The following is a 19,245-nucleotide window of genomic DNA, read 5'->3' as shown; positions in this document are numbered from 1 at the left end:
GTTCGATGGTGTCCGGGACCAAAAAAAAATCCCAAACTCTCAAGGGCTACGCGGGATGAAAGCCCTCTATGTGGATTAGTCGATCTGACTAGTTGGATACCACATATATTAAAAAAAAAATTGATTCTAACTTTTTCACAAGTTTTGTGAACTCCTTTAAACTAACAACTTATTAATTTTAAGAATTAACAATTTGTCTGTTTTAAGGTCCCCTAAATCAGCATACGGGTATACGGGTGTATTTCGATGGAGTAATTACAAGTTTTAAGAGCTGGTTTTTAAGATAGAATTTTGTGAAATAATGTAATTTAAACTAGATTATGTTTTCTTGAACTGGTCAATTATATTACATTATGTTTGCAACATTAACAGTTATAGTCTTCCTACAATATTGTCATTTCTACAATATTTTGTGACTAAACGAACAAATTCTTCTACTTCATAATTAAAGATGAAGTACATTTAGATGTTTATTTATCACACTAAAAATAAATAAACTAAATAAATTTTTTTTCCTATAAATATTTCAATTTTGGTTTTTAGTCCCTATAAAAAAAGTCGACTTTTAATCTCTATAAAATTACTTTTCCACTCACTTTTAGTTCCTGTAGAGAGACTAAAAATGAGTGCAAAAGTAATTTTATAAAGACTAAAAGTCAACTTTTTTTTTTATAGGGATTAAAAGTAATTTTTGATAATTTTAGGGACTAGAAACCTATTTAATTTTTTTTTTTTACATTTAGATTTTCATTCATCACACTAAAGATAAATGACCTATTGTTTTAGTTGGTTAATCTGAACCACTAATCCGAAATGAAGATATTTAAACAAAATAAAAGTTATGTACTTTAATTTTAAGGCTTTTGGTTTAGAAATTTAAAATTTAAAGACAAAGAAGAAGTGATCAAGTGAAAAACGAAATTGATTAACCTATCATGCCTCCTTCTTTTTTTAATGAAACTTGTAGGCAATTTTGCCTAATTCTTTTTGTACATATTAATTCCTATATATTTTAAAAATTCACTTGAAGTTTACAAATTAATATTTATATTTTTCAGAATTTGCAACCACATCATTTAATATGAATATTTTAACTTTTAATCTTTTATACACTATTTTACTATATTTAATTCAACATATCTAAAAATATTCATTAAACAATAAAAGAAAGTAATTAACTTTGTATAAAAAAGTAATATACTTGACAAAAATTACCATTTGTAGTACTAAGTTTTTCCTTTTATTGATAGCTTAATCAATAATTTATAATAAAGACACATAATATAAGATCTCATAAATGTTTTTTTTTTTCTTTTGTATTTATTGAAACCCTAATGAAGCTCACTTTACATGTGCTTCCCTTGTGACTATGAATCTTCCCTCCTTCCTTGGGCACCTTCCTTTCTCTCCTCACTCTTTGCTGTGTTCATAATTTCAATCATTATTTCCAGCAAAAAGCATGTTATTGAAATGAACACAATAATTATCTTATTCCTGAATTTAATAAATAAAGTGATTCTGAAATTGAGTAGATATCATTAGATAGAGGCAAAAGTTTAACATATTTTTATTAATCGGATATATGATACATGTGATTGTAAAAGATAGATTAATCATCAAACTCAGTGCTTCTCCCCACAAAACCACATTTTGCTTAGCGGGACCATACAAAAAGATGCCATTAAATATTAAAAAGGTCTTTTCTTCATTTTTTTTAAATCTTATTTTGTCAACACAAAATAAAAATTGTTTTTTTTTTATAATCGAGGAATATATAAAAAGAGTCTCAGGGGTACTCAATCCCAAATACAAAAGACGGGAGTAATCCGAAAGACGATAAAAAATTACAACTAACGGATCCTTGCAAAACTCGTAAAAATTACAATTAACGTACATAATTTTTCTATGAAATCTAAAAAAGAATACATATATGGATTTGAAGTCTAAGGTGGCAAAATGAGTCTAACTCATCAGCATGTTATGTTCCTTTTATTCATTTTTTAGTGGTTAAAATTTTAAAGAATTTCTTAATCCACCTTATATATTTGAAAAAGCATCTTATGCAATTTTGAATATGTCTTTTAGTTTTGATATATCTCCGAACGCACCTTTTGATTGTTAAATGTTAAATTATTTCAGAGATGCATTTTTGTAAAGTATTCTTTCTATGAATTTAGGGTTTGATTCAGAAGTGTGTTGAATTTTAGTGTGTTTGGAGATATATCTCCGAAATCTCAAGACATGACTGTATTTTCACGAGGTATTCTAGTAATACATAGGATGCATTAAGAAATTCTCAAATTTTAAACAAACACATTGTAATATGTTTGCATCGTCCCAAAATTTTGAGTTTTTGTGAATGCGAAAATTAACAACGTTTTAATAATTTAGTTTTTAGGAGTGCAGGATCTCTATGTCTGTCATATCCTCATATTTTAGGAGACGAACTAAAGTTTTAGTCTCGCAGCCTCAATTGTATTTATTTCCCCCGCTCCACCCTTATTTTTATAGGTTTTTTTAGCTTTTGCAAGTGTGAAAATTAATAAATTTTTAATAATTGTTAGTTTTTAAGAATGCAAGACCTTCATGTCCGCCCTACCCTCTTATTATAGAAAACAAATTAAAATTTTAGTCTCGCATTCTTAGTTATATTTGTTTTGTCCTGCTCTGTTTCAATTCTTACAAATTTTTACAGGACAGACCTTAATAGCCAGACGCATCTATTTGTCACTTTTATCTTTACCACTTGACTAATTTCTATTTCAATTCTTACAAATTTTTTCAGGACAGACCTTAATAGACAGAGGCATCTATTTGTCACTTTTATCTTTACCACTTGACTAATTTTCAAATGTTTTTTTTTTCTAAATCTTGTCATAAATAAATATATAATTTTACATTAAATAATAAGTATAACACTCGAATTCAAAAGTAACAAACCTTTAGACTCACAAGTGTGAAATTGTGGTTAGTCAAAAGAACAAAGAGTGGAATTGTGGAAAAATACACTACACATGAATAGTGTTTTAATAATAGAATCCACTCACATGGCCTTAACATGATTGGTGGCCAAGAACAAACTCTCTTAATCTTAAAATTGGTCCATATCCTTATCATATCATTTTTGGGGGGCTAACCAATCTTACCCCCTTCTTGGTTTCCTAAGTTAAAAAAAAATAAAAATAAAATCATTTTACAATTATTTTCTTTTCTACAACTTCAACAAAATAAAAATAAAATCATTTTACAATTATTTTCTTTTCTACAATATGATAGCTACATAAAAACAGCTAGTTACTTTTGGATTTATATACACACACTTTCAACTTCTCAACTTTATATATACCTTCATTTCTCTTGTGAATCTCCACAGAAAAACACAATGAGCAAACCAATTACTACTTATCTTCTTCTATCCTTTCTCATTATTCTCTCACACTTTGTGATAGAAATCCATGGAAAAAACAAACAAGTTGAAGCTCTTGACAATCTTCACAAAGCAAAGTACCTACAAAATTCACAAATTGATAAGAGTGAATTTGAGGCACAAGAGATTGTGTATGACATTGATGCCATTTCTGATTCTCAAAAGGGTCTCAAAGAGAAAGATAGAATCAAGAAGCTTCCTGGTCAACCCTTTGTGAAATTCTCTCAATTTGGAGGGTATGTTACATTGGATAAATTGAGTGGTAGTGCTTTTTACTATTACTTTGTTGAAGCTCATCAATCTAAAGAAACTCTTCCTCTTCTTCTTTGGCTCAATGGAGGTAACAAAAATATTATTATCATTATATTTGTTAGATTTAATTTAATTTAATTTATATTTATTTAAATGCATAATGTTGGTTGTTGAAGTATCATAAAATTAAGGTGGAAACTCTTTATTTAAATTGAAAGTCTTTATGTGTGACTATGACCACTGGCATGCACATGTAACATGTCTCTTTGTCTTTTTTATCACATTTTAGGTGAAACATCATTTACATCTGAACTATTTTGTTCCATTAAAAAAATCCTAAAGAACATGGCCAATAATAATTAATAATTAATAAAGTAAACTTACAATTGAATATATTCATTGATGTGATTAATTATATTATGATTTAATTTTGAATTTAGGTCCTGGATGTTCATCTCTAGCTTATGGAGCAATGCAAGAATTGGGACCTTTTAGAGTAAACAGTGATGGCAAAACACTTCACCAAAATAGATACTCATGGAATTATGGTAAATAAATATTACTAAATATGAAATTATACTCTCTTTTTTTATTTACTTTTTATTATATAATAGCAAAAAATATATGAGTTTAGTTAAATATTTGACTAATTAATTATTCAATTTGGGTTTTGAAGCTGCAAATGTTTTGTTCTTGGAGTCTCCAGTTGGAGTGGGATTTTCTTACTCAAACAATTCTAGAGATTATAGTAGCAATGGAGACAAGAAAACAGCTGTGGATAACTATTTATTTTTGGTAAATTGGTTGGAAAGATTTCCAGAATATAAAAATAGAGATTTCTATATTTCTGGAGAAAGTTATGCTGGACATTATGTTCCTCAACTTGCTCATACCATTCTCTATCATAATAAAAAGGCAAATAAGACAATCATCAACCTCAAAGGAATCTTGGTATGTTACTTTCTCCTTTTTAATTATACCTTTTTTTATTTCCTATTAAAAATATTATAAGTTATTTTATTAACTTTTTCAAATAATATAATATATATTATGATTTGAAAATAAAAATCAATTATGCTATTACTAAGGCCCACTACTTTTTGTGTGAGTCTAATATTTTTTAGTTTATTTATGGCTCATGATTGGCTTATTAACTTCTTTTGGAATGGGGTGTGAGATGAGAAGTATAAGAAAGAAAAAAGTAGTAGAAAGAAAGTGAGAGATGAGATGAACGATTCATCATGAAATAAAGAAAAATATATAAAAATACAAAAGGAAAGAAAAATATATAAAAATACAAAAGGAAAGAAAAATATGCAAAAATACAAAAGGATACATAAGAAAAATATGCAAAAATACAAAAGGATACATAAGAAAAATGTAAATGCTTTTTTAAGAAATTATTAGACAAATTGACAAAGTAGTAGTTATTTGTGATAAGTGGTCCCTTTGGGATGTTCCATGTTTTAGCTAAGGGACATTCTATTTTGTTATGGAAAATCTATTTGGAATTTAGAAAGGTTTTAGTCTTTTGTGGACCATAAGCACTCCATTATTTTTTTGGTCCACCTTAGGCACTATACATTGCATTATTATCATCATCATCATGAAAAATGATAGCATTTGTTGATAATGTGTCGTTCTTATGGACAGACTACCGCACAGAGTCTAAAATTTTCAACTGATACATTTTTTTGTAATGTGCAGATAGGGAATGCAGTGATCCATGATACGACAGACTCGACAGGAATGTATGATTTTCTTGCTACTCATGCTATCATCTCAGACAAAGCAGCTTATGATGTCAACAAAGTTTGTGATTTCTCCTCATCGGATAATCTCACTGCTGAATGCAATTCAGTTGCTGATGAAGTTAATGAAGATATTGCATTCATTGATTTGTATAACATTTATGCTCCACTATGCAAGAATGAGAATCTCACTTCCAAGCCCAAAAAGAACACTGTAAGCTTCAAATTTCAATATTGTTTATGTTTTTAATCCTTATAAATAGAGATTTAATGTGGCTTAATGTTTATTTGTTTTTGTAGATTGTGACTGATCCATGCAGTGAGAATTATGTGTATGCTTATCTTAATAGACCAGATGTTCAAGAGGCTATTCATGCTAATGTCACAAAACTCAAATATGAATGGAGTCCATGCAGTGGTGTCATTCGAAAATGGGTTGATAGCGCTCCAACAGTCCTTCCTCTTTTACATGAGTTTCTCAATAACGGCCTCAGAGTTTGGATTTTCAGGTTACATATTCATTCTCACTTTTCTTTTCGTTAACGGATACAAAAATCGACGTCATCAAATTAATATTGGTTACTTTTTGTTTATATTACACAGCGGTGATACAGACGGAAGGGTTCCTGTTACTTCGACTAAGTATTCGATTAAGAAGATGAACCTTCCGGTTAAAACTGTTTGGCACCCTTGGTTAGCCTATGGAGAAGTTGGTGGCTATACTGAAGTATACAAGGGAGGCCTAACATTTGTTACAGTGAGAGAAGCAGGACATCAAGTGCCAAGTTATCAACCAGCAAGAGCTCTTACTTTGATTAAACATTTCTTGGATGGCACTCCTCTTCCTTCTCCAAAAATAAAGGCATAGTCTAATCAAAGCAAATTCAATTGTAATTGGATTTCTTAGATCCTAATTATGATCTTTCATTGATCAGACTTGTATAAATAATCATAATTCTTAATGAAATATCAAATTTGCATTATTCACATAGAATTTTTAATGCTTAACATATTAAGTAGTTCAAATTATTGAAATAAATCAAAGAATGTAAATTCAGTTTTGTACATTTGATAAGGTATGCTAAAAAATAAACTGTTGACATAGGCAAAAATTTATAATTGCCCGAATTAGTTTATGTACAAGTGACTAGTTTTGAAGTTTCATATTTCAAAACAATCTTCTTCACCATCTTCACTATCTATCTCCAATGAGAATTTGGTGGCTGATTTCATTAACTCTGTTAGTCCAGTTACATCTTCTAAGTAGGTAGGATGGTTAATTGCTTCAAGTATGAACTCCATTCCTCGGTTTCGATATTCCGATATAACCTGAATGTTGAAATTTTACAAAAGAAAGGGGATTAGGAAATGATAATCATGATAGCTGGCGGCAACCGAAGAGGCATTACCAGACACTATTCATCATTCATACTTACTGTATGACAACAGGCTGTGCAGCTGGAGGAGGAGTGACCTATAAGGCTCATTTGAGAATACTGAGAAAGAGAACCACGAATCTGATGAGGTAAAATGCCAAGAGGGTTCTCAGCACCTCCGGAGACACTGTTGTTAATATCGGCTTCTGCAAATATCCTGAAAATGTGTAGTCAATATCTGAGTTTCATGCAGGATACATAAAGCAGGTCAAAGAATCTTTTCAAAATTGTTCCACATAAATTCAATATTGGCAGAATTACCCTTGAGGGTGATGCAAAATCCCTACTAAAAGTTCAACAGCAAGAGCGGAAGCGATAGGAGCTAGCCCTGGTCGGGTCACAGTACATTGCTGGTCCAGAGTGCGGTTGGACGTTGACTGCAGGAGGCAAGTATGAATTAGTTAGTTATATAAGTTGCATCTTTTCAAATATCACACCACAATGCTGCATGTAAATTACATCAGTTGGTGCAACAACATCGTTGCAGAAATAGCATCCCAGTCTATGTTTTCCATTTGTATCATTTACACACAAATCGGCAGATGAAGAACTAGCTGTTTCAGCACTCAAGTCAGAGGCGCTACTCAAAGGACCTGCTCCGTGACGCATAACCAAGAAACTTTCAAACCCTAGTGCTGCGGTCATGGTAATCTACAAATATATAAGTATTCACGTTAATCAAGAAGATGCAATCAAAACTATGAAAGGAATAATAGTAGTAGTACATGCTTCAGTTTAAAATATGAATCATGTGTTAATCGGTGATATAAAAGTATAATCTGACCAACCTTGTTAGCATTGGCACAGAGAAGTGTTGGGAGCCAACGACTTTCCCTTGTATCTGTCAACAAAAAAACTGCATCATGAGCATCAATCAAATCGCACAAACGTCTGCAATCATCAAGTACGCTCTCCTGTTCCTGGCTATTTACTGGGTGTCCAGGCATTGGTATAGCCATAACAATGCCTTCCGCTTCCTGAAAAAGAATTAAAAAAAACATTCAGTTATGTGGAAAATTTTACTATAGGGTTTAGCTTCAAGTGAAGTCTTCGAGATTGATGATCTACCACTGCCGGAAATATCCGTTTGAGACTTTCAACTGCTGCTGTAGCTTTAAACTCTCCGCCATTAAGACAGTTATCCAAAGTATAAAGAGACTGCCTCAATGGATTAGACATAGCCACTCTGCCATTGTCAACTAGAGTAATTTTTCGGACACCCCATGCCTGCAGCGAAAAATATATGTTATCAAGAATTGAAATATTGAAACAACAAAAAACAGGGTTTTCTCAATACTCACCATAAGCATGCGCGCAACCTGGCATCCAAGTGTGCCTGCTCCAAGGAGAAGACACTTGAGGGAAGACAAAGCACTCAAATCCAAAGATGGCATAGCACGCCACCTCATAAGCTTTAAATTCAAATCTGCAGCAGATACGGCCAATCTATAAAAACACATTCAAGATATTAGATATGCTGAAAAATAAGTTGCTTTACTAAATAAAACCTACATGGAGAAAATAATAAAGACAGCGGACCTGGTTGGATCCATGGATTGTGCAAGACTAATACACCTAGGTACTTTTCTTCCCTTATTAAGTTCCCATCCAACTGCATTAGGGACATCATCTTTCCACCCTATATAGTTAATCTTTTCGCATTAGAAACCCAACAAGATAAAAAAAGAAATCTATCAATAAAATAACTGTCATATAATTAACGCGGCTCTACCATGTGGAGCTGTTGTTAATAATGCTTCACCAACAAGGGACAAGCTCATATCAGCAAAACCACGGCTCTCTCTGTAGCAGAAAAATTGAACAGACTTGAGATTCCACCTTGCAGAAATAAGTGCTAGGAAGTTGCGGAGAGGCCATCCAGGATTATTTGGGAGATGACATGGGTCGTAAAACCCAAATAGGATCTGCCAATAGAATCCAGTAAAATTTCAATAAAGACATCAATAGTTTTGTATCCAGTGAGTTCTATGTATGATTATGAAAAAGCAACTTCACAAAACTTGCAATTAACTATTATAACAAGAGTTTGAAAAAAGGGACCTTGTGAGCATCGCTCTGACAAGCTTCCCAGTCCTTCAGAAGCCTAACAGTAGCACGTGAGTTTGGATCTATAGTTACTAAAAAGAATGGGACATCTGCCACATATTCTCGACTATTAGGCGAAACATGCCGAATTAAGAGGAAGCAACAGAAGGGATAAATGAGATTACTTCCACATGTTTGAGGAACTCAAGAGGTTTATACCTGCTGTTGATTTCGAGCCACGCCACTCATTACAGGCTGCAGAGAGGGACTCCGCCTGTCATTTATTTAAGAGTAAAGCCATGTCAACATCCATGAAAATAATGATCATATCAACAAAAACTGAGTGCTTAAAATAATGTAACTAAGAGCACCTCTTCCTTGCTCAACCACTGAGAAGCTGGACTTAAATTAACCACAGTTGCAGGAGGATCAATCATCAGAGCAGGGAAAGCAAACCAGTAATGGAAACTCCACTTTTTCAGGTCTGCAAAAGAAATAAGAAGAAATCTTGAAAGTACCGAACAGTCCTCCACAGCTCTTCCAGTTTGAATGTCATCCCATATCTAATTTAACACAAACGGTAAACTTATGTGAGACTAACTTTTTTAGTCAGAATGTCGTCGTGCTCAATCACCTCATCTTGTAATAATATCTACATGAACAAAGCAGTTTACCTTTCTGGCCTCTTCCTTTAACAGATTTTGTTTATCAAGTGCATGGAAACTCTCCACAGTATTAGTGTTGTAAAGTATCCCTGAAACAGAACACCTGTTCCTGTTTCCATGGCTTGGTTCTGGTATTAATGATGCTTCACTTGATTCAGAAGGTAAAGACTCAGCTAAAAGAGTTAGATAATTTGATACTCGAGGGTGTGAGCAAGGTGCATAGAAACCTGTAATCAAATCACAGCACTATAAAATGAATAGAGTATAAAAACGTCATCACGGTGATGCTTAGAAGCTTATTTTGGTATAACTTACAATCATCACATAAGCACCTGCGTAAATGCTTAGCTTATATTTAGTACTTAAAAATTTTCATTTTTTAAAGGGATTAAAAACATAATTTGAAATAATAATAGGATTAAAAACATATTTAATCCTATACAAATAATTAATGATATCCTATAAGGTGCCGTCATGATACAGCTTAAGGCATTAACTAGATATCATAAAATGAACAGTCCGGAATGGAAAGGGAAAGGAGCAGAACGTAATGAAGATTCCATTCCATTGTTTGGAAATTCTACGACGAAACAAGGCAAATTCTGCATTCCGCCCAAATCGGATGGGAGGAAATACAGTGGTAAGTGATGGAATGGAATGAAATCTCTACCACTCCATTCTTCTCCGATCCATTCGATTTAAAATGATTCAAACTATGGAATACCACTTGATTCCATCCCATACCGCTCGATCCGATTCCATCAATCCAAACAAAGCCTAAAGTCTGCATATATATAAGCGATTAATACGATTATCACTTATGTTATAAGCAATTGATTAAATTGTTAATCCAAACAAAACCTTAGTCCCTAAAAGCATTTGATTAAATTGTTAATCCAAACAAAACCTTAGTCCCTAAAAGCATTCGGATTTATAATTAGTAGGACGAAATAGTGAGTACAGAGAGTAAAAAGTAAATTCAAGATAATTATAGTAACTAAAACATATTTCACCCTATAATCAATAACTAATGATATCCCATAAGTTGTACCCATAATCCAGCTTAATGTACATGCAAAAATAGCTTATACTTAAATACTTCTACTTAATTAAACTGTTTAATCAATTACTCCCAACATGGTTTATGAAAGCTGAAAAAGATGGTATAGAATTAAGCATGAAAAGAAAGATTTTTTAGCCAGGTTTAAACTCTTTCCTACAAGAATTTAAAGATTGAGTATCAAAAGTTTATCTTTTACATAATTGTGGACTAAAACATATTTAAAGAATGAAAAAGAAAACAGTAAAAGGAAAAACCAATAATGGGTATCGGAGAATCATCAATGCCAAGTTTGTTGAGCTTCAAAGAAGACAATCTATGCCAGAATCCTTCATCGACGGAGCTCTGCATCGGAGCAAATTGAAGCAGAGGTTTCTTGGAATTGGGTTCCACCATGGTTGTTTTTTCCACTGGTAGATCGATGTAGTTCAAATTGAATAAGGTTCGAGCGGATTTGGATTTTCAGTAAAATTGATCTTTAGATCGTTTTTGTTCAGTTTATTACGTTTGTTTTGGTGTTCCGAGTTGTCAAAGGAACTTCTGCTTAATGGGCCATATGGGCTAGATTTCTTGTGGGCCTATAAGTTGACCTCTAATTAAGGGGAATTCTTATTCCACTCTTTGTTTTTTTAGCGCACCACGTAAAATTCTTAAAATCTCCTCAAAATCAGAAGTATATTTCTGGTGCGTACCAAAAATTGATAAACTATACATTAGAACCGCAAATGTATTTTCGGTTTTGAACCGGAGATATAACTACGATTTTGTGTTATACATTAACTAGAAAAAACATCAATAAATAACATCATTATCACAAACTAAAAATAAGGGTCATAACATAAACATAGGAAATATATTAAGGATTTTAACACGAAGCAAACATTACAAATCAACGTCCACGTGGACGTTGCAACATCATGATAATATCATCGACCGATCTTGAAATGGTCGTATCTAGCTCAATCAGAGGTTTCTCCTGAAAAATGGTATAAGTATTCCACATAACCCGCATATCAGCATTGTTATTCAGGTCAAGGTTGATGAACACAAGCTTCCCCTCTGTGTCAACAGATAGCGAGCAGTACTCGATCTTTCCAACTTTGCGATTGTCGCCATAAGGTACAAGTTTCTTCAATGTTAGACGCACTTCTTCAATTGGAGTGTACATGGTGATCTTAAATTCCCGTGATGGTGTCGTGTCGGTAAAGTGGATGTTAACCCACATTTCATGAGTTAATACATAGCTTTATAGTTAATAGTTTAGTTTTATTCTATGTTTATTTTCTTATTTTCCCTGCATTTTTATTGTTTTAATCAAATTAGTGTGGAGTACACTAGATGCTCCCATTTGTTAGTTTAATTTATGTTTTGTGTGCAGAAGTTAGCATTAGTCAATTTAAGGCAAGACTGAACTAGTCTGCCGAAGGGCTACGAGCTGAGGAAGCTTGAGTAACAAAGAATCAACACTTGCAAGCTGCTATATTAACAAAGAGAGAGTGGAATAGAGTACTAATTGGAGGGAAAGATTCAGTGGTGCTGAAATTGATAGTGGAAATATTCAAATTCAAAGATAAGGAAGGTGACGCTAAAAGACAAAATCTAGTACGATGGTACACTGCTGCGCCGCCTGCTCCTGCTGTGTCAGCTTGCACATTTCACCTTGTCTCCCATTGTTGTCTGCTGGTACGAAGATTCCTTTGTCTCTATGCTGAAGACGTTGAGGATGCGTGGGCTGGGTGAAATTCTTGAATCTAGGCCCATGATCCAAGGCAGCTGAAGAAACCCTAATTCCTTGGCTTTTATAAAGATCTAGAAGTAACATTTGAAAGGGTAGAAAATATTCCAAGTTCATATTACACTTGTCCCTGAGTGTGTTTGCAGAAGTGTGAAAGAGTCTTCTCTCCTCATCTTCGTCTGTGCTTACTGATGATCATTAGCGCGACTGGAGTTTCCTCTTGAAGACTTATATTTCTTCTCAGCGCTATGAATGTTCTTTCAGTGGGTATCGTGAACCTGAAAGAACATTCAGAGCGCTGAGAAGAAATATACATCTAGCACGCTTGTGTGAAAGAGTTCCTGTAGAGTCTAGACGTATCATATAAGTTCCTATAGAGGCTAATCTGACTGATTTTGATCCACCAGAACCACCAATGACAGAGGATTCATACGAGGAAGAGCAGATCCCAATCATGGCAGACGGTGACATTATTGGTATTGTCAATGACAAGGCGTGAAACATTAGAGACTACGCTGTGTTTGACCCTACCTACATGAGCACTGGAATTGTCTTGCCAGAAGTCACTGCAGCTCAGTTTGAGTTCAAGTCTATGATGTTCCAAATGCTGCAGATGACTGGTCAATATTCTGGTTCTCCAAATGAAGACCCTCACTTGCACTTAAGGAAAATTTTGGATGTGGCTAGCAACTTCCAAATTCTAGGCGTGACTGACGATGCCTTCAGGTTGAGGTTGTTTCCTTACTCTCTAAGGGATAGAGCCAGGAGTTAGTTAAATTCCTTTGAGCCTAATTCCATTGCTACATGGAATGACTTGGCTCAGAAGTTCTTAGCTAAGTATTTTCCTCCTTCCAAGAATGCAAAGATGAGAAATGAAATCACCTCATTTAGGCAAGGAGATGAAGAATCACTATTTGAAGCTTGGGAAGATTTTAAGGAGTTACTTCGGCAATGCCCTCACCATGGCATCCCTATTTGGATCCAGCTCGAGACATTTTACAATGGGCTAATTCCTTCTTCAAGGAATATGCTTGATGCATCTAGTGGAGGAGCGCTTTTGTCAAAGTCTTATGAAGAAGGATATCGGTTGATAGAAAGCATTACGGCTAACACTTACCAATGGCCAGCCACTAGAGCTAATTCTAGTACTACTAAGAGAAAACCTGCTGGAGTTCATGAAATCACCGAAATTGTTGCCCTTGCTGCTTAAGTGGCCCAAATTCATCAAATGATTAAAAATCGGATGACTCCAGAAGCGACTAAACCTGAGCCTGTAAAAGTGGTTACTGACGCATCTGAGGTTTCATGTGTCTACGGTAATGGGGCATATTTGTTTGAAAAATGCATTGCAAACCCTGTTTTTGCCAATTATGTAGGCAACAACAACAGGTATAACAATCCTTACAGCAACACTTACAATCTTGGATGGCGCAACCATCCAAATTTTTCATGGAGCAACAATCAAGGTCAACCGAAGCCTCAAGCTACTCAAGCGACCCAAGCGCCACAAGTTCCTCCTAGTTTTGCAGCACCGACTCAAGGCAACAACTAGTTGGAAAACATACTGAAGTCATTTATTCAAGAGACTAAGAATCAGTTCTTAGCACAAGGAGTGGGTATCAAGAATCTTGAGAACCAAATGGGGCAAATTGTCACTGCTTTGAGTTCAAGACCAATGGGGACGCTTCCAAGCTCGACTGAAACACCATCCACATCTGGGGTGAAGAATGTGGAAACTTACAAAGTTATTAAGCTAAAAAGTGGTAAAGAGTGTAAAACTCCTTTACGCAAGGATTGCAGCTTTGGCTTTGACAACCAGAAGCATCTTTGGCTCTCGCAGAGGCAATTAGTAGTTATGGCTATTGCAGTGGCAATCAACAACTTTTCTTCTAAAGTATTGATCTTCTTTTATAGTCTTCATAGAAAGAGACGTCGTGAGGATAGAATAGTCTTTTCTAAAAGTCAATGGTTACTTTTCAACGGATAGAAGTGTAGATGTTGGATAGTAGAGCACGTTACTTCCTTAGCCTGTAGCTTGCACCTTGACATGATGGTGTGAAAGACACCTTTTCAATAGTACAAACATCTTGATAATTGTGAGTTGTTGAGCAGACAGTTGTACTGAATCTTCTTGAGAAAGTTTCTTGATCTTATCTTCAATTGATGTACTTCTGATCTGAAGTATTAAGCTTGGAAGAGATCACTTTCTTTTCTTTATTCGTCTGATGATGTATTTGATGAGAAGTTCAAAAACTACTTTGTTATGATAGCATGAGAACATCAGAACAATAAGGAACAAAACTTTTTCTTTCACAGATAATAGCAACTACATTTCTGAAGTACGACGCATGACTTCCTGGATTAAATATGTATCTAAAAAGATAACGAATTTGTGAGTGAGAAAGAAATCACGAACAATACGAGCAATGGTATTAGAGTCTTTCGTAATAGAACAATGTCTTCAGATAATAGTGCAACAGCGTATCTGAGGAACACATCTTGATATCTGAACAAGAGTCATAACAACTAATCTGTATTTCTGATCTTGAGATACTTGAGACTTCTGAAGCAGCAGCTTGTTGAGAAGTACACAAGAGATCCTCTTTCTAATTAACATTCATCATTCCATATAACTACTTATGTTTCTTCAGAAGTGAAGTAGATTAGTCTTTCTGACGACAACATATTTGATGATTCTTTAGACAACAGTCCTAAATCATACAGAACTTTTGATATGAACATTCAAGAAAATATTAAAAATAAAATTGTTTACATATAAAATATATGTGTTGTTATCATCAAAACTTAGAGATTAAGTGCAGAACCAAATCTTGTTCTAACGAAACACAACTTTGTCAGCACACCCTCAACTTTTCGAAGAAATGTTAGAAATAATAATGAAAACTCTAAGTTTTCTATTTTAGATTTTATAAGATTTAGAGAATATCTTCTATGTACAGCTATCCCCAACTGGCTAGGGCTGTCAAGTTTGTTATGAGTCTCCTATATAATTAAACCTTGTATTCCTCATTTAATATGAAAATTAGAGTCTGTTTGGTAAGACATAAAAAAGAGCTTTTAGCTTTTAGCTTTTAGCTTTTCAGCTCGTATTAATAAAAAAGCTCTGTTTGGTAATTCTATTTTAGCTTTTAGCTTGTACCTTTTTTACTAGCTTTTAGCTTTTTTTTCAAAAGCTATTTAAAGTAGCTTTTGAGCTTGTAGCTTTTAGCTTGTGAGTTTTTCTTCCATTAATACCCTTATTATTTTAACTAAAATATATTATTACCCTCATTAATTAAAATGTCATTAATGTCATTTTGTATCTATCAGCTAATGAAACAGCTAATTTACCAAACACTCACATTAGCTTATCAACTATCAGCTACCAGCTAAAAGCTACCAGCTATCAGCTAGTTTTACCAAACAGAGCCTTAATATACAAGATCTTTCATCAGATTTTATCTTAACAACTATCTCTCTCTAATACCAATTTTAACACCAGTTATTTTGAACACCCGAAGTTTTACTGATATTGTTCAAGTTTTTAGAGTTTATGTAGTATTGTAGAATTAGCAAATTAAGAACTCAATTTGACACAAGGTAGAATCAAGTTGTGGTTAGTCCTTATCATATTTGGAAGAGATGACATTAGTTGAGTGAACAGAGGGAACAATCCCCTTTTATGAAAGTGGCAAAACATCATCAATTACTTTGAAAATTGAATTAGGCCAAGACAAGTGCAATATTCTAAACGAAAACCCCATGTATCCATTAGAAAGAAGAAAAAAGAAGCAACTCAAAGCAATACATACACTACAAAATACTAGGTGGTGAGGTAAGGAAAGAGGGGATTATCAAAATTGCTTTTACAAATACACAAGTGTATCATAAGATATAATATAATCAGGTATCACGAGTATCCTGCATATCAAACTATTTATCTGCCCCGCTTGCAGACGCCGGTGCCGTCTTAACTATGCTTAGATAACCACCATCCTTAGTAGCTCCAGTCGCTGCTTTAATCTCATTGCAATGGTTAATGAATTTGCTCACCTCCTGGTTTAACCAAAATTGAATCCAAAGTTAATAAAATATATACTTCAAATATCTCTAGTAAGCATAGTGTCACAAAAGATAAAGATAAGTTATTTCATGAACTAAACTACAATCCTTGAATAAGTTGCTTCTAAAAGCTACCATAAGTACCATATTATACTAAGGCAAAAGCTTACATCTAAACCATAATCAACTTATTTATATAAGGTTTTCAAAACCTTGTACAAAATGCTTACAAGCTATGCCATAAGATAAGCCAAAAAATAAGACCAGTAAATATAAAACACTACATATAAGCTGTACAAATACCATGTAAACACCTCATAAGCTGTATAATCAGCTAGTAAACATTGTATAAACACTAAACAAACATTGTATAAACACTAAACAAACATCGTATAAACACTAAACACGAGTTATCCAAAAGAAAATTATAAAAATAAGTGCATGACAGCTTACGAACATAGCATAAACTATTTTCTTCCTAATCTTCCAAATACTTTACAAAAGTGTGCTTTTCTCATAAGTAGTAAACTTCAATAGACTCTTCTAAACGCCCAGGGTGAAAGTAAATTCATACAAATGACCAAACACAATCAACATATGCTGCATTTGGATTGGCTCATGAATCGCCTCAGGTTATCTACCCGCATATAAACTCTTGGCAGGATGTTTAACAGAGCTTACAAAATCAAAATCAGTTTATATTATTTGGACATGCTCACAAACTGTTTTTATTTATATAGAAACATATAACCATGTTATCTTTTTCACTATAGAAACAGTTTATGAGCTTACTTGATAAGCTCTAATCCTATAAAATCTTAATTTATCCGTTTAATTACAGATAATCATAATTTACTACTCAAATTTCACAGCTTCAAATACCCAAATCAGAACTGAAAATTGAACCCACCAAACACAAGAAAAAAAACACGAAAAAAGATAAGAACTTACACGATCAGCATCCATGTCCTTTGTAACCTTAGATGGCTTTATGAATCTCTTCCCTGGTAAGAAAAGGTTATAAAATGTTGCAAAAGATTAAACGGAAAATTTAAGCAAAAAAAAAAATGGGAAAAGAAAGTACCCTTGCGAGTCTGAGGAACTTTGCCATGACGATTAGCAGGAATCGATTTCTTCTTACTTTGCCCCTTGAAAAGTTTCGATTTCTGCGTCATTGTTCTTTGCTTCTGATTGAAAAAGTTAGGGTTTAGGGTTTTGATTTTTATGTTTCGATTTGGATGAAAATCTGATACATTTGAAAACACTGTAGCTACTAGCTGTTTCCTATTGGGCTTTCATTGTTTGGGATTAGTTGCCCATCACACCATATCAGATTGAGATCACACCCTTCCAAGAATTTCTTTTTACACCTTGTAGGGTTTAAAAAACCCCTTAAAACTCTAAAATGTTCTTTGAAGATGCATCTCCGAACGCACTTCAGATCAAATTTTAAGGCGTTTTGAAAATGCATCTGCGAAAACACCCTATTTATATTTAAACGTTAAATTTAAAAATTCAAGGATATTTTCAGAGATGTATTTTTGAAATAATTCAGTATATACCACCTTCTTGTATGAACTATTTCATTCTCCTCTTTTCACCCCATAACCAAAACCCTTCAAAAAAACTCCATCTATGCTCAATCCATTTTTTGTCTTCAAATCTAGTTTTAAGTGTTTCATCATGTCAAAGAGAGCATAAAAAACTACAATTTCAGGTAAATGTTCACCATGTCGTCCCTCATTTCCTTGCATTGGAGCTGTTTTTTTGGATCAAAATACTATTTCACTTTGCAAATGTACTTCCGAAACTCACCTAAATTATTTCGGAAGTGCATTTCCAAAACTGTCTGTTACAGAAGCAAAATTCTTAACAGGTTTTATATTTTTGCCCGTTTTAGATATGGTGCACCGCGACATATATCCCAAAGCTGTTTCGGCCAAGGTGAATCATGATGCTAAGTCGGATGAGGTGAATGATGATGCTAAAATTATTGTTGTCGAGATAGATGTTTGGCAACAATTTACAAATGATCAAGTTTTCAATGTCTGTCAACATATGCTTGACTAAGTCCAAATGGAAGCTAGCAAACTCAAGTTTAGCATTGTGATTGGAAGGTATCAAGTTGTTCAACACATTTCCAACCGTCCTTATACTTGATTCAACGTAAAAGACCAACAAGTATAGGCTTCCGCTTCTAAGAAATTGTTGGTGTCACTTATACGGAGAAGACATTTTCGGTTGGATTTGCATTTCTTGAATGTGAGAAAGAAGACAACGTTACATAGGCGTTGGACATATGCAAGAGTTTGTTGAAGGATCCACAGTAACACCCCATATTTTCCATTATTTAATTTAATTGAAATTTAATTATTTAATTGAAATTATTTGGAAGTTTGGTGATTTATTGGAGGAATTATGAAAAATAAGAAATTGGGCTTAGTGTAGTGGTTAGCAAAAAGGAGGTGTTAACTATGTATGCCTTATTAGATATTTTCTATTTTTCATAAAATAAAAGAATTTGGAGAGAAAGAAGATTAGAAGCAAAAAGAGGAGAACTCAAGAACACGTGAAAGGGGAGAAGCAGAGGAAGAGGAAGAACCCAAGAATTTGGCTAAGGTAAGGGGTGACTAATTCCTTTTAGCATCTATTATCGGTTTATGGATAATAGAATTGATTAGGCGTATTGCTTCTCTCTATTGTATGTATGGTGGGTTTTTGGGTTTTGGGATTTTGGAACCTATAGGATAAATTTGGATGATTTAGGTGTGTTAATATGCAATAGAATAATAGGATTTGTGTTAAGATGAT

At 33.6% G+C, this 19,245-nt stretch overlaps 3 protein-coding genes and 1 non-coding gene across 4 annotated transcripts; 1 reads left to right on the top strand and 3 right to left on the bottom strand.

The window, feature by feature from the left end:
- The first annotated feature begins 3,357 nt into the window (after positions 1 to 3,357).
- On the top strand, positions 3,358 to 6,413 carry LOC131639314 (serine carboxypeptidase-like 40). Its single transcript, XM_058909818.1, has 6 exons — positions 3,358 to 3,767; positions 4,120 to 4,227; positions 4,356 to 4,630; positions 5,387 to 5,644; positions 5,731 to 5,939; positions 6,034 to 6,413. The coding sequence occupies exons 1-6, from the start codon at positions 3,383 to 3,385 to the stop codon at positions 6,296 to 6,298; spliced, it is 1,500 nt and encodes a 499-aa protein (XP_058765801.1). The 5' UTR covers positions 3,358 to 3,382; the 3' UTR covers positions 6,299 to 6,413.
- An 11-nt stretch (positions 6,414 to 6,424) lies between these two features.
- Positions 6,425 to 11,156, bottom strand: LOC131639313 (ubiquitin-like modifier-activating enzyme atg7). Its single transcript, XM_058909817.1, has 14 exons — positions 10,895 to 11,156; positions 9,587 to 9,804; positions 9,284 to 9,475; positions 9,132 to 9,186; positions 8,928 to 9,022; positions 8,599 to 8,791; positions 8,406 to 8,505; positions 8,168 to 8,312; positions 7,935 to 8,093; positions 7,655 to 7,843; positions 7,326 to 7,517; positions 7,128 to 7,243; positions 6,867 to 7,023; positions 6,425 to 6,759 (listed from the first exon to the last, which is right to left on the bottom strand). The coding sequence occupies exons 1-14, from the start codon at positions 11,031 to 11,033 to the stop codon at positions 6,592 to 6,594; spliced, it is 2,118 nt and encodes a 705-aa protein (XP_058765800.1). The 5' UTR covers positions 11,034 to 11,156; the 3' UTR covers positions 6,425 to 6,591.
- Positions 11,157 to 13,234: 2,078 nt separating this feature from the next.
- Positions 13,235 to 13,341, bottom strand: LOC131639315 (small nucleolar RNA R71). Its single transcript, XR_009294918.1, has one exon. It is a non-coding gene; the product is annotated as a small nucleolar RNA R71 (small nucleolar RNA).
- A 2,776-nt stretch (positions 13,342 to 16,117) lies between these two features.
- On the bottom strand, positions 16,118 to 17,706 carry LOC131639311 (uncharacterized). The gene is made up of 3 exons (XM_058909814.1): positions 17,519 to 17,706; positions 17,386 to 17,438; positions 16,118 to 16,428 (listed from the first exon to the last, which is right to left on the bottom strand). Exons 1-3 carry the CDS (start codon positions 17,607 to 17,609, stop codon positions 16,306 to 16,308), a joined length of 267 nt encoding a protein of 88 aa, XP_058765797.1. The 5' UTR covers positions 17,610 to 17,706; the 3' UTR covers positions 16,118 to 16,305.
- Positions 17,707 to 19,245: the final 1,539 nt, after the last annotated feature.

Source organism: Vicia villosa, unplaced genomic scaffold (genome assembly GCF_029867415.1).
Source record: "Vicia villosa cultivar HV-30 ecotype Madison, WI unplaced genomic scaffold, Vvil1.0 ctg.002594F_1_1, whole genome shotgun sequence".
NCBI lineage: Eukaryota > Viridiplantae > Streptophyta > Magnoliopsida > Fabales > Fabaceae > Vicia > Vicia villosa.
Note: the sequence above shows the minus strand (reverse complement) of the source record. Positions and strands in the feature narration are given on the sequence as shown.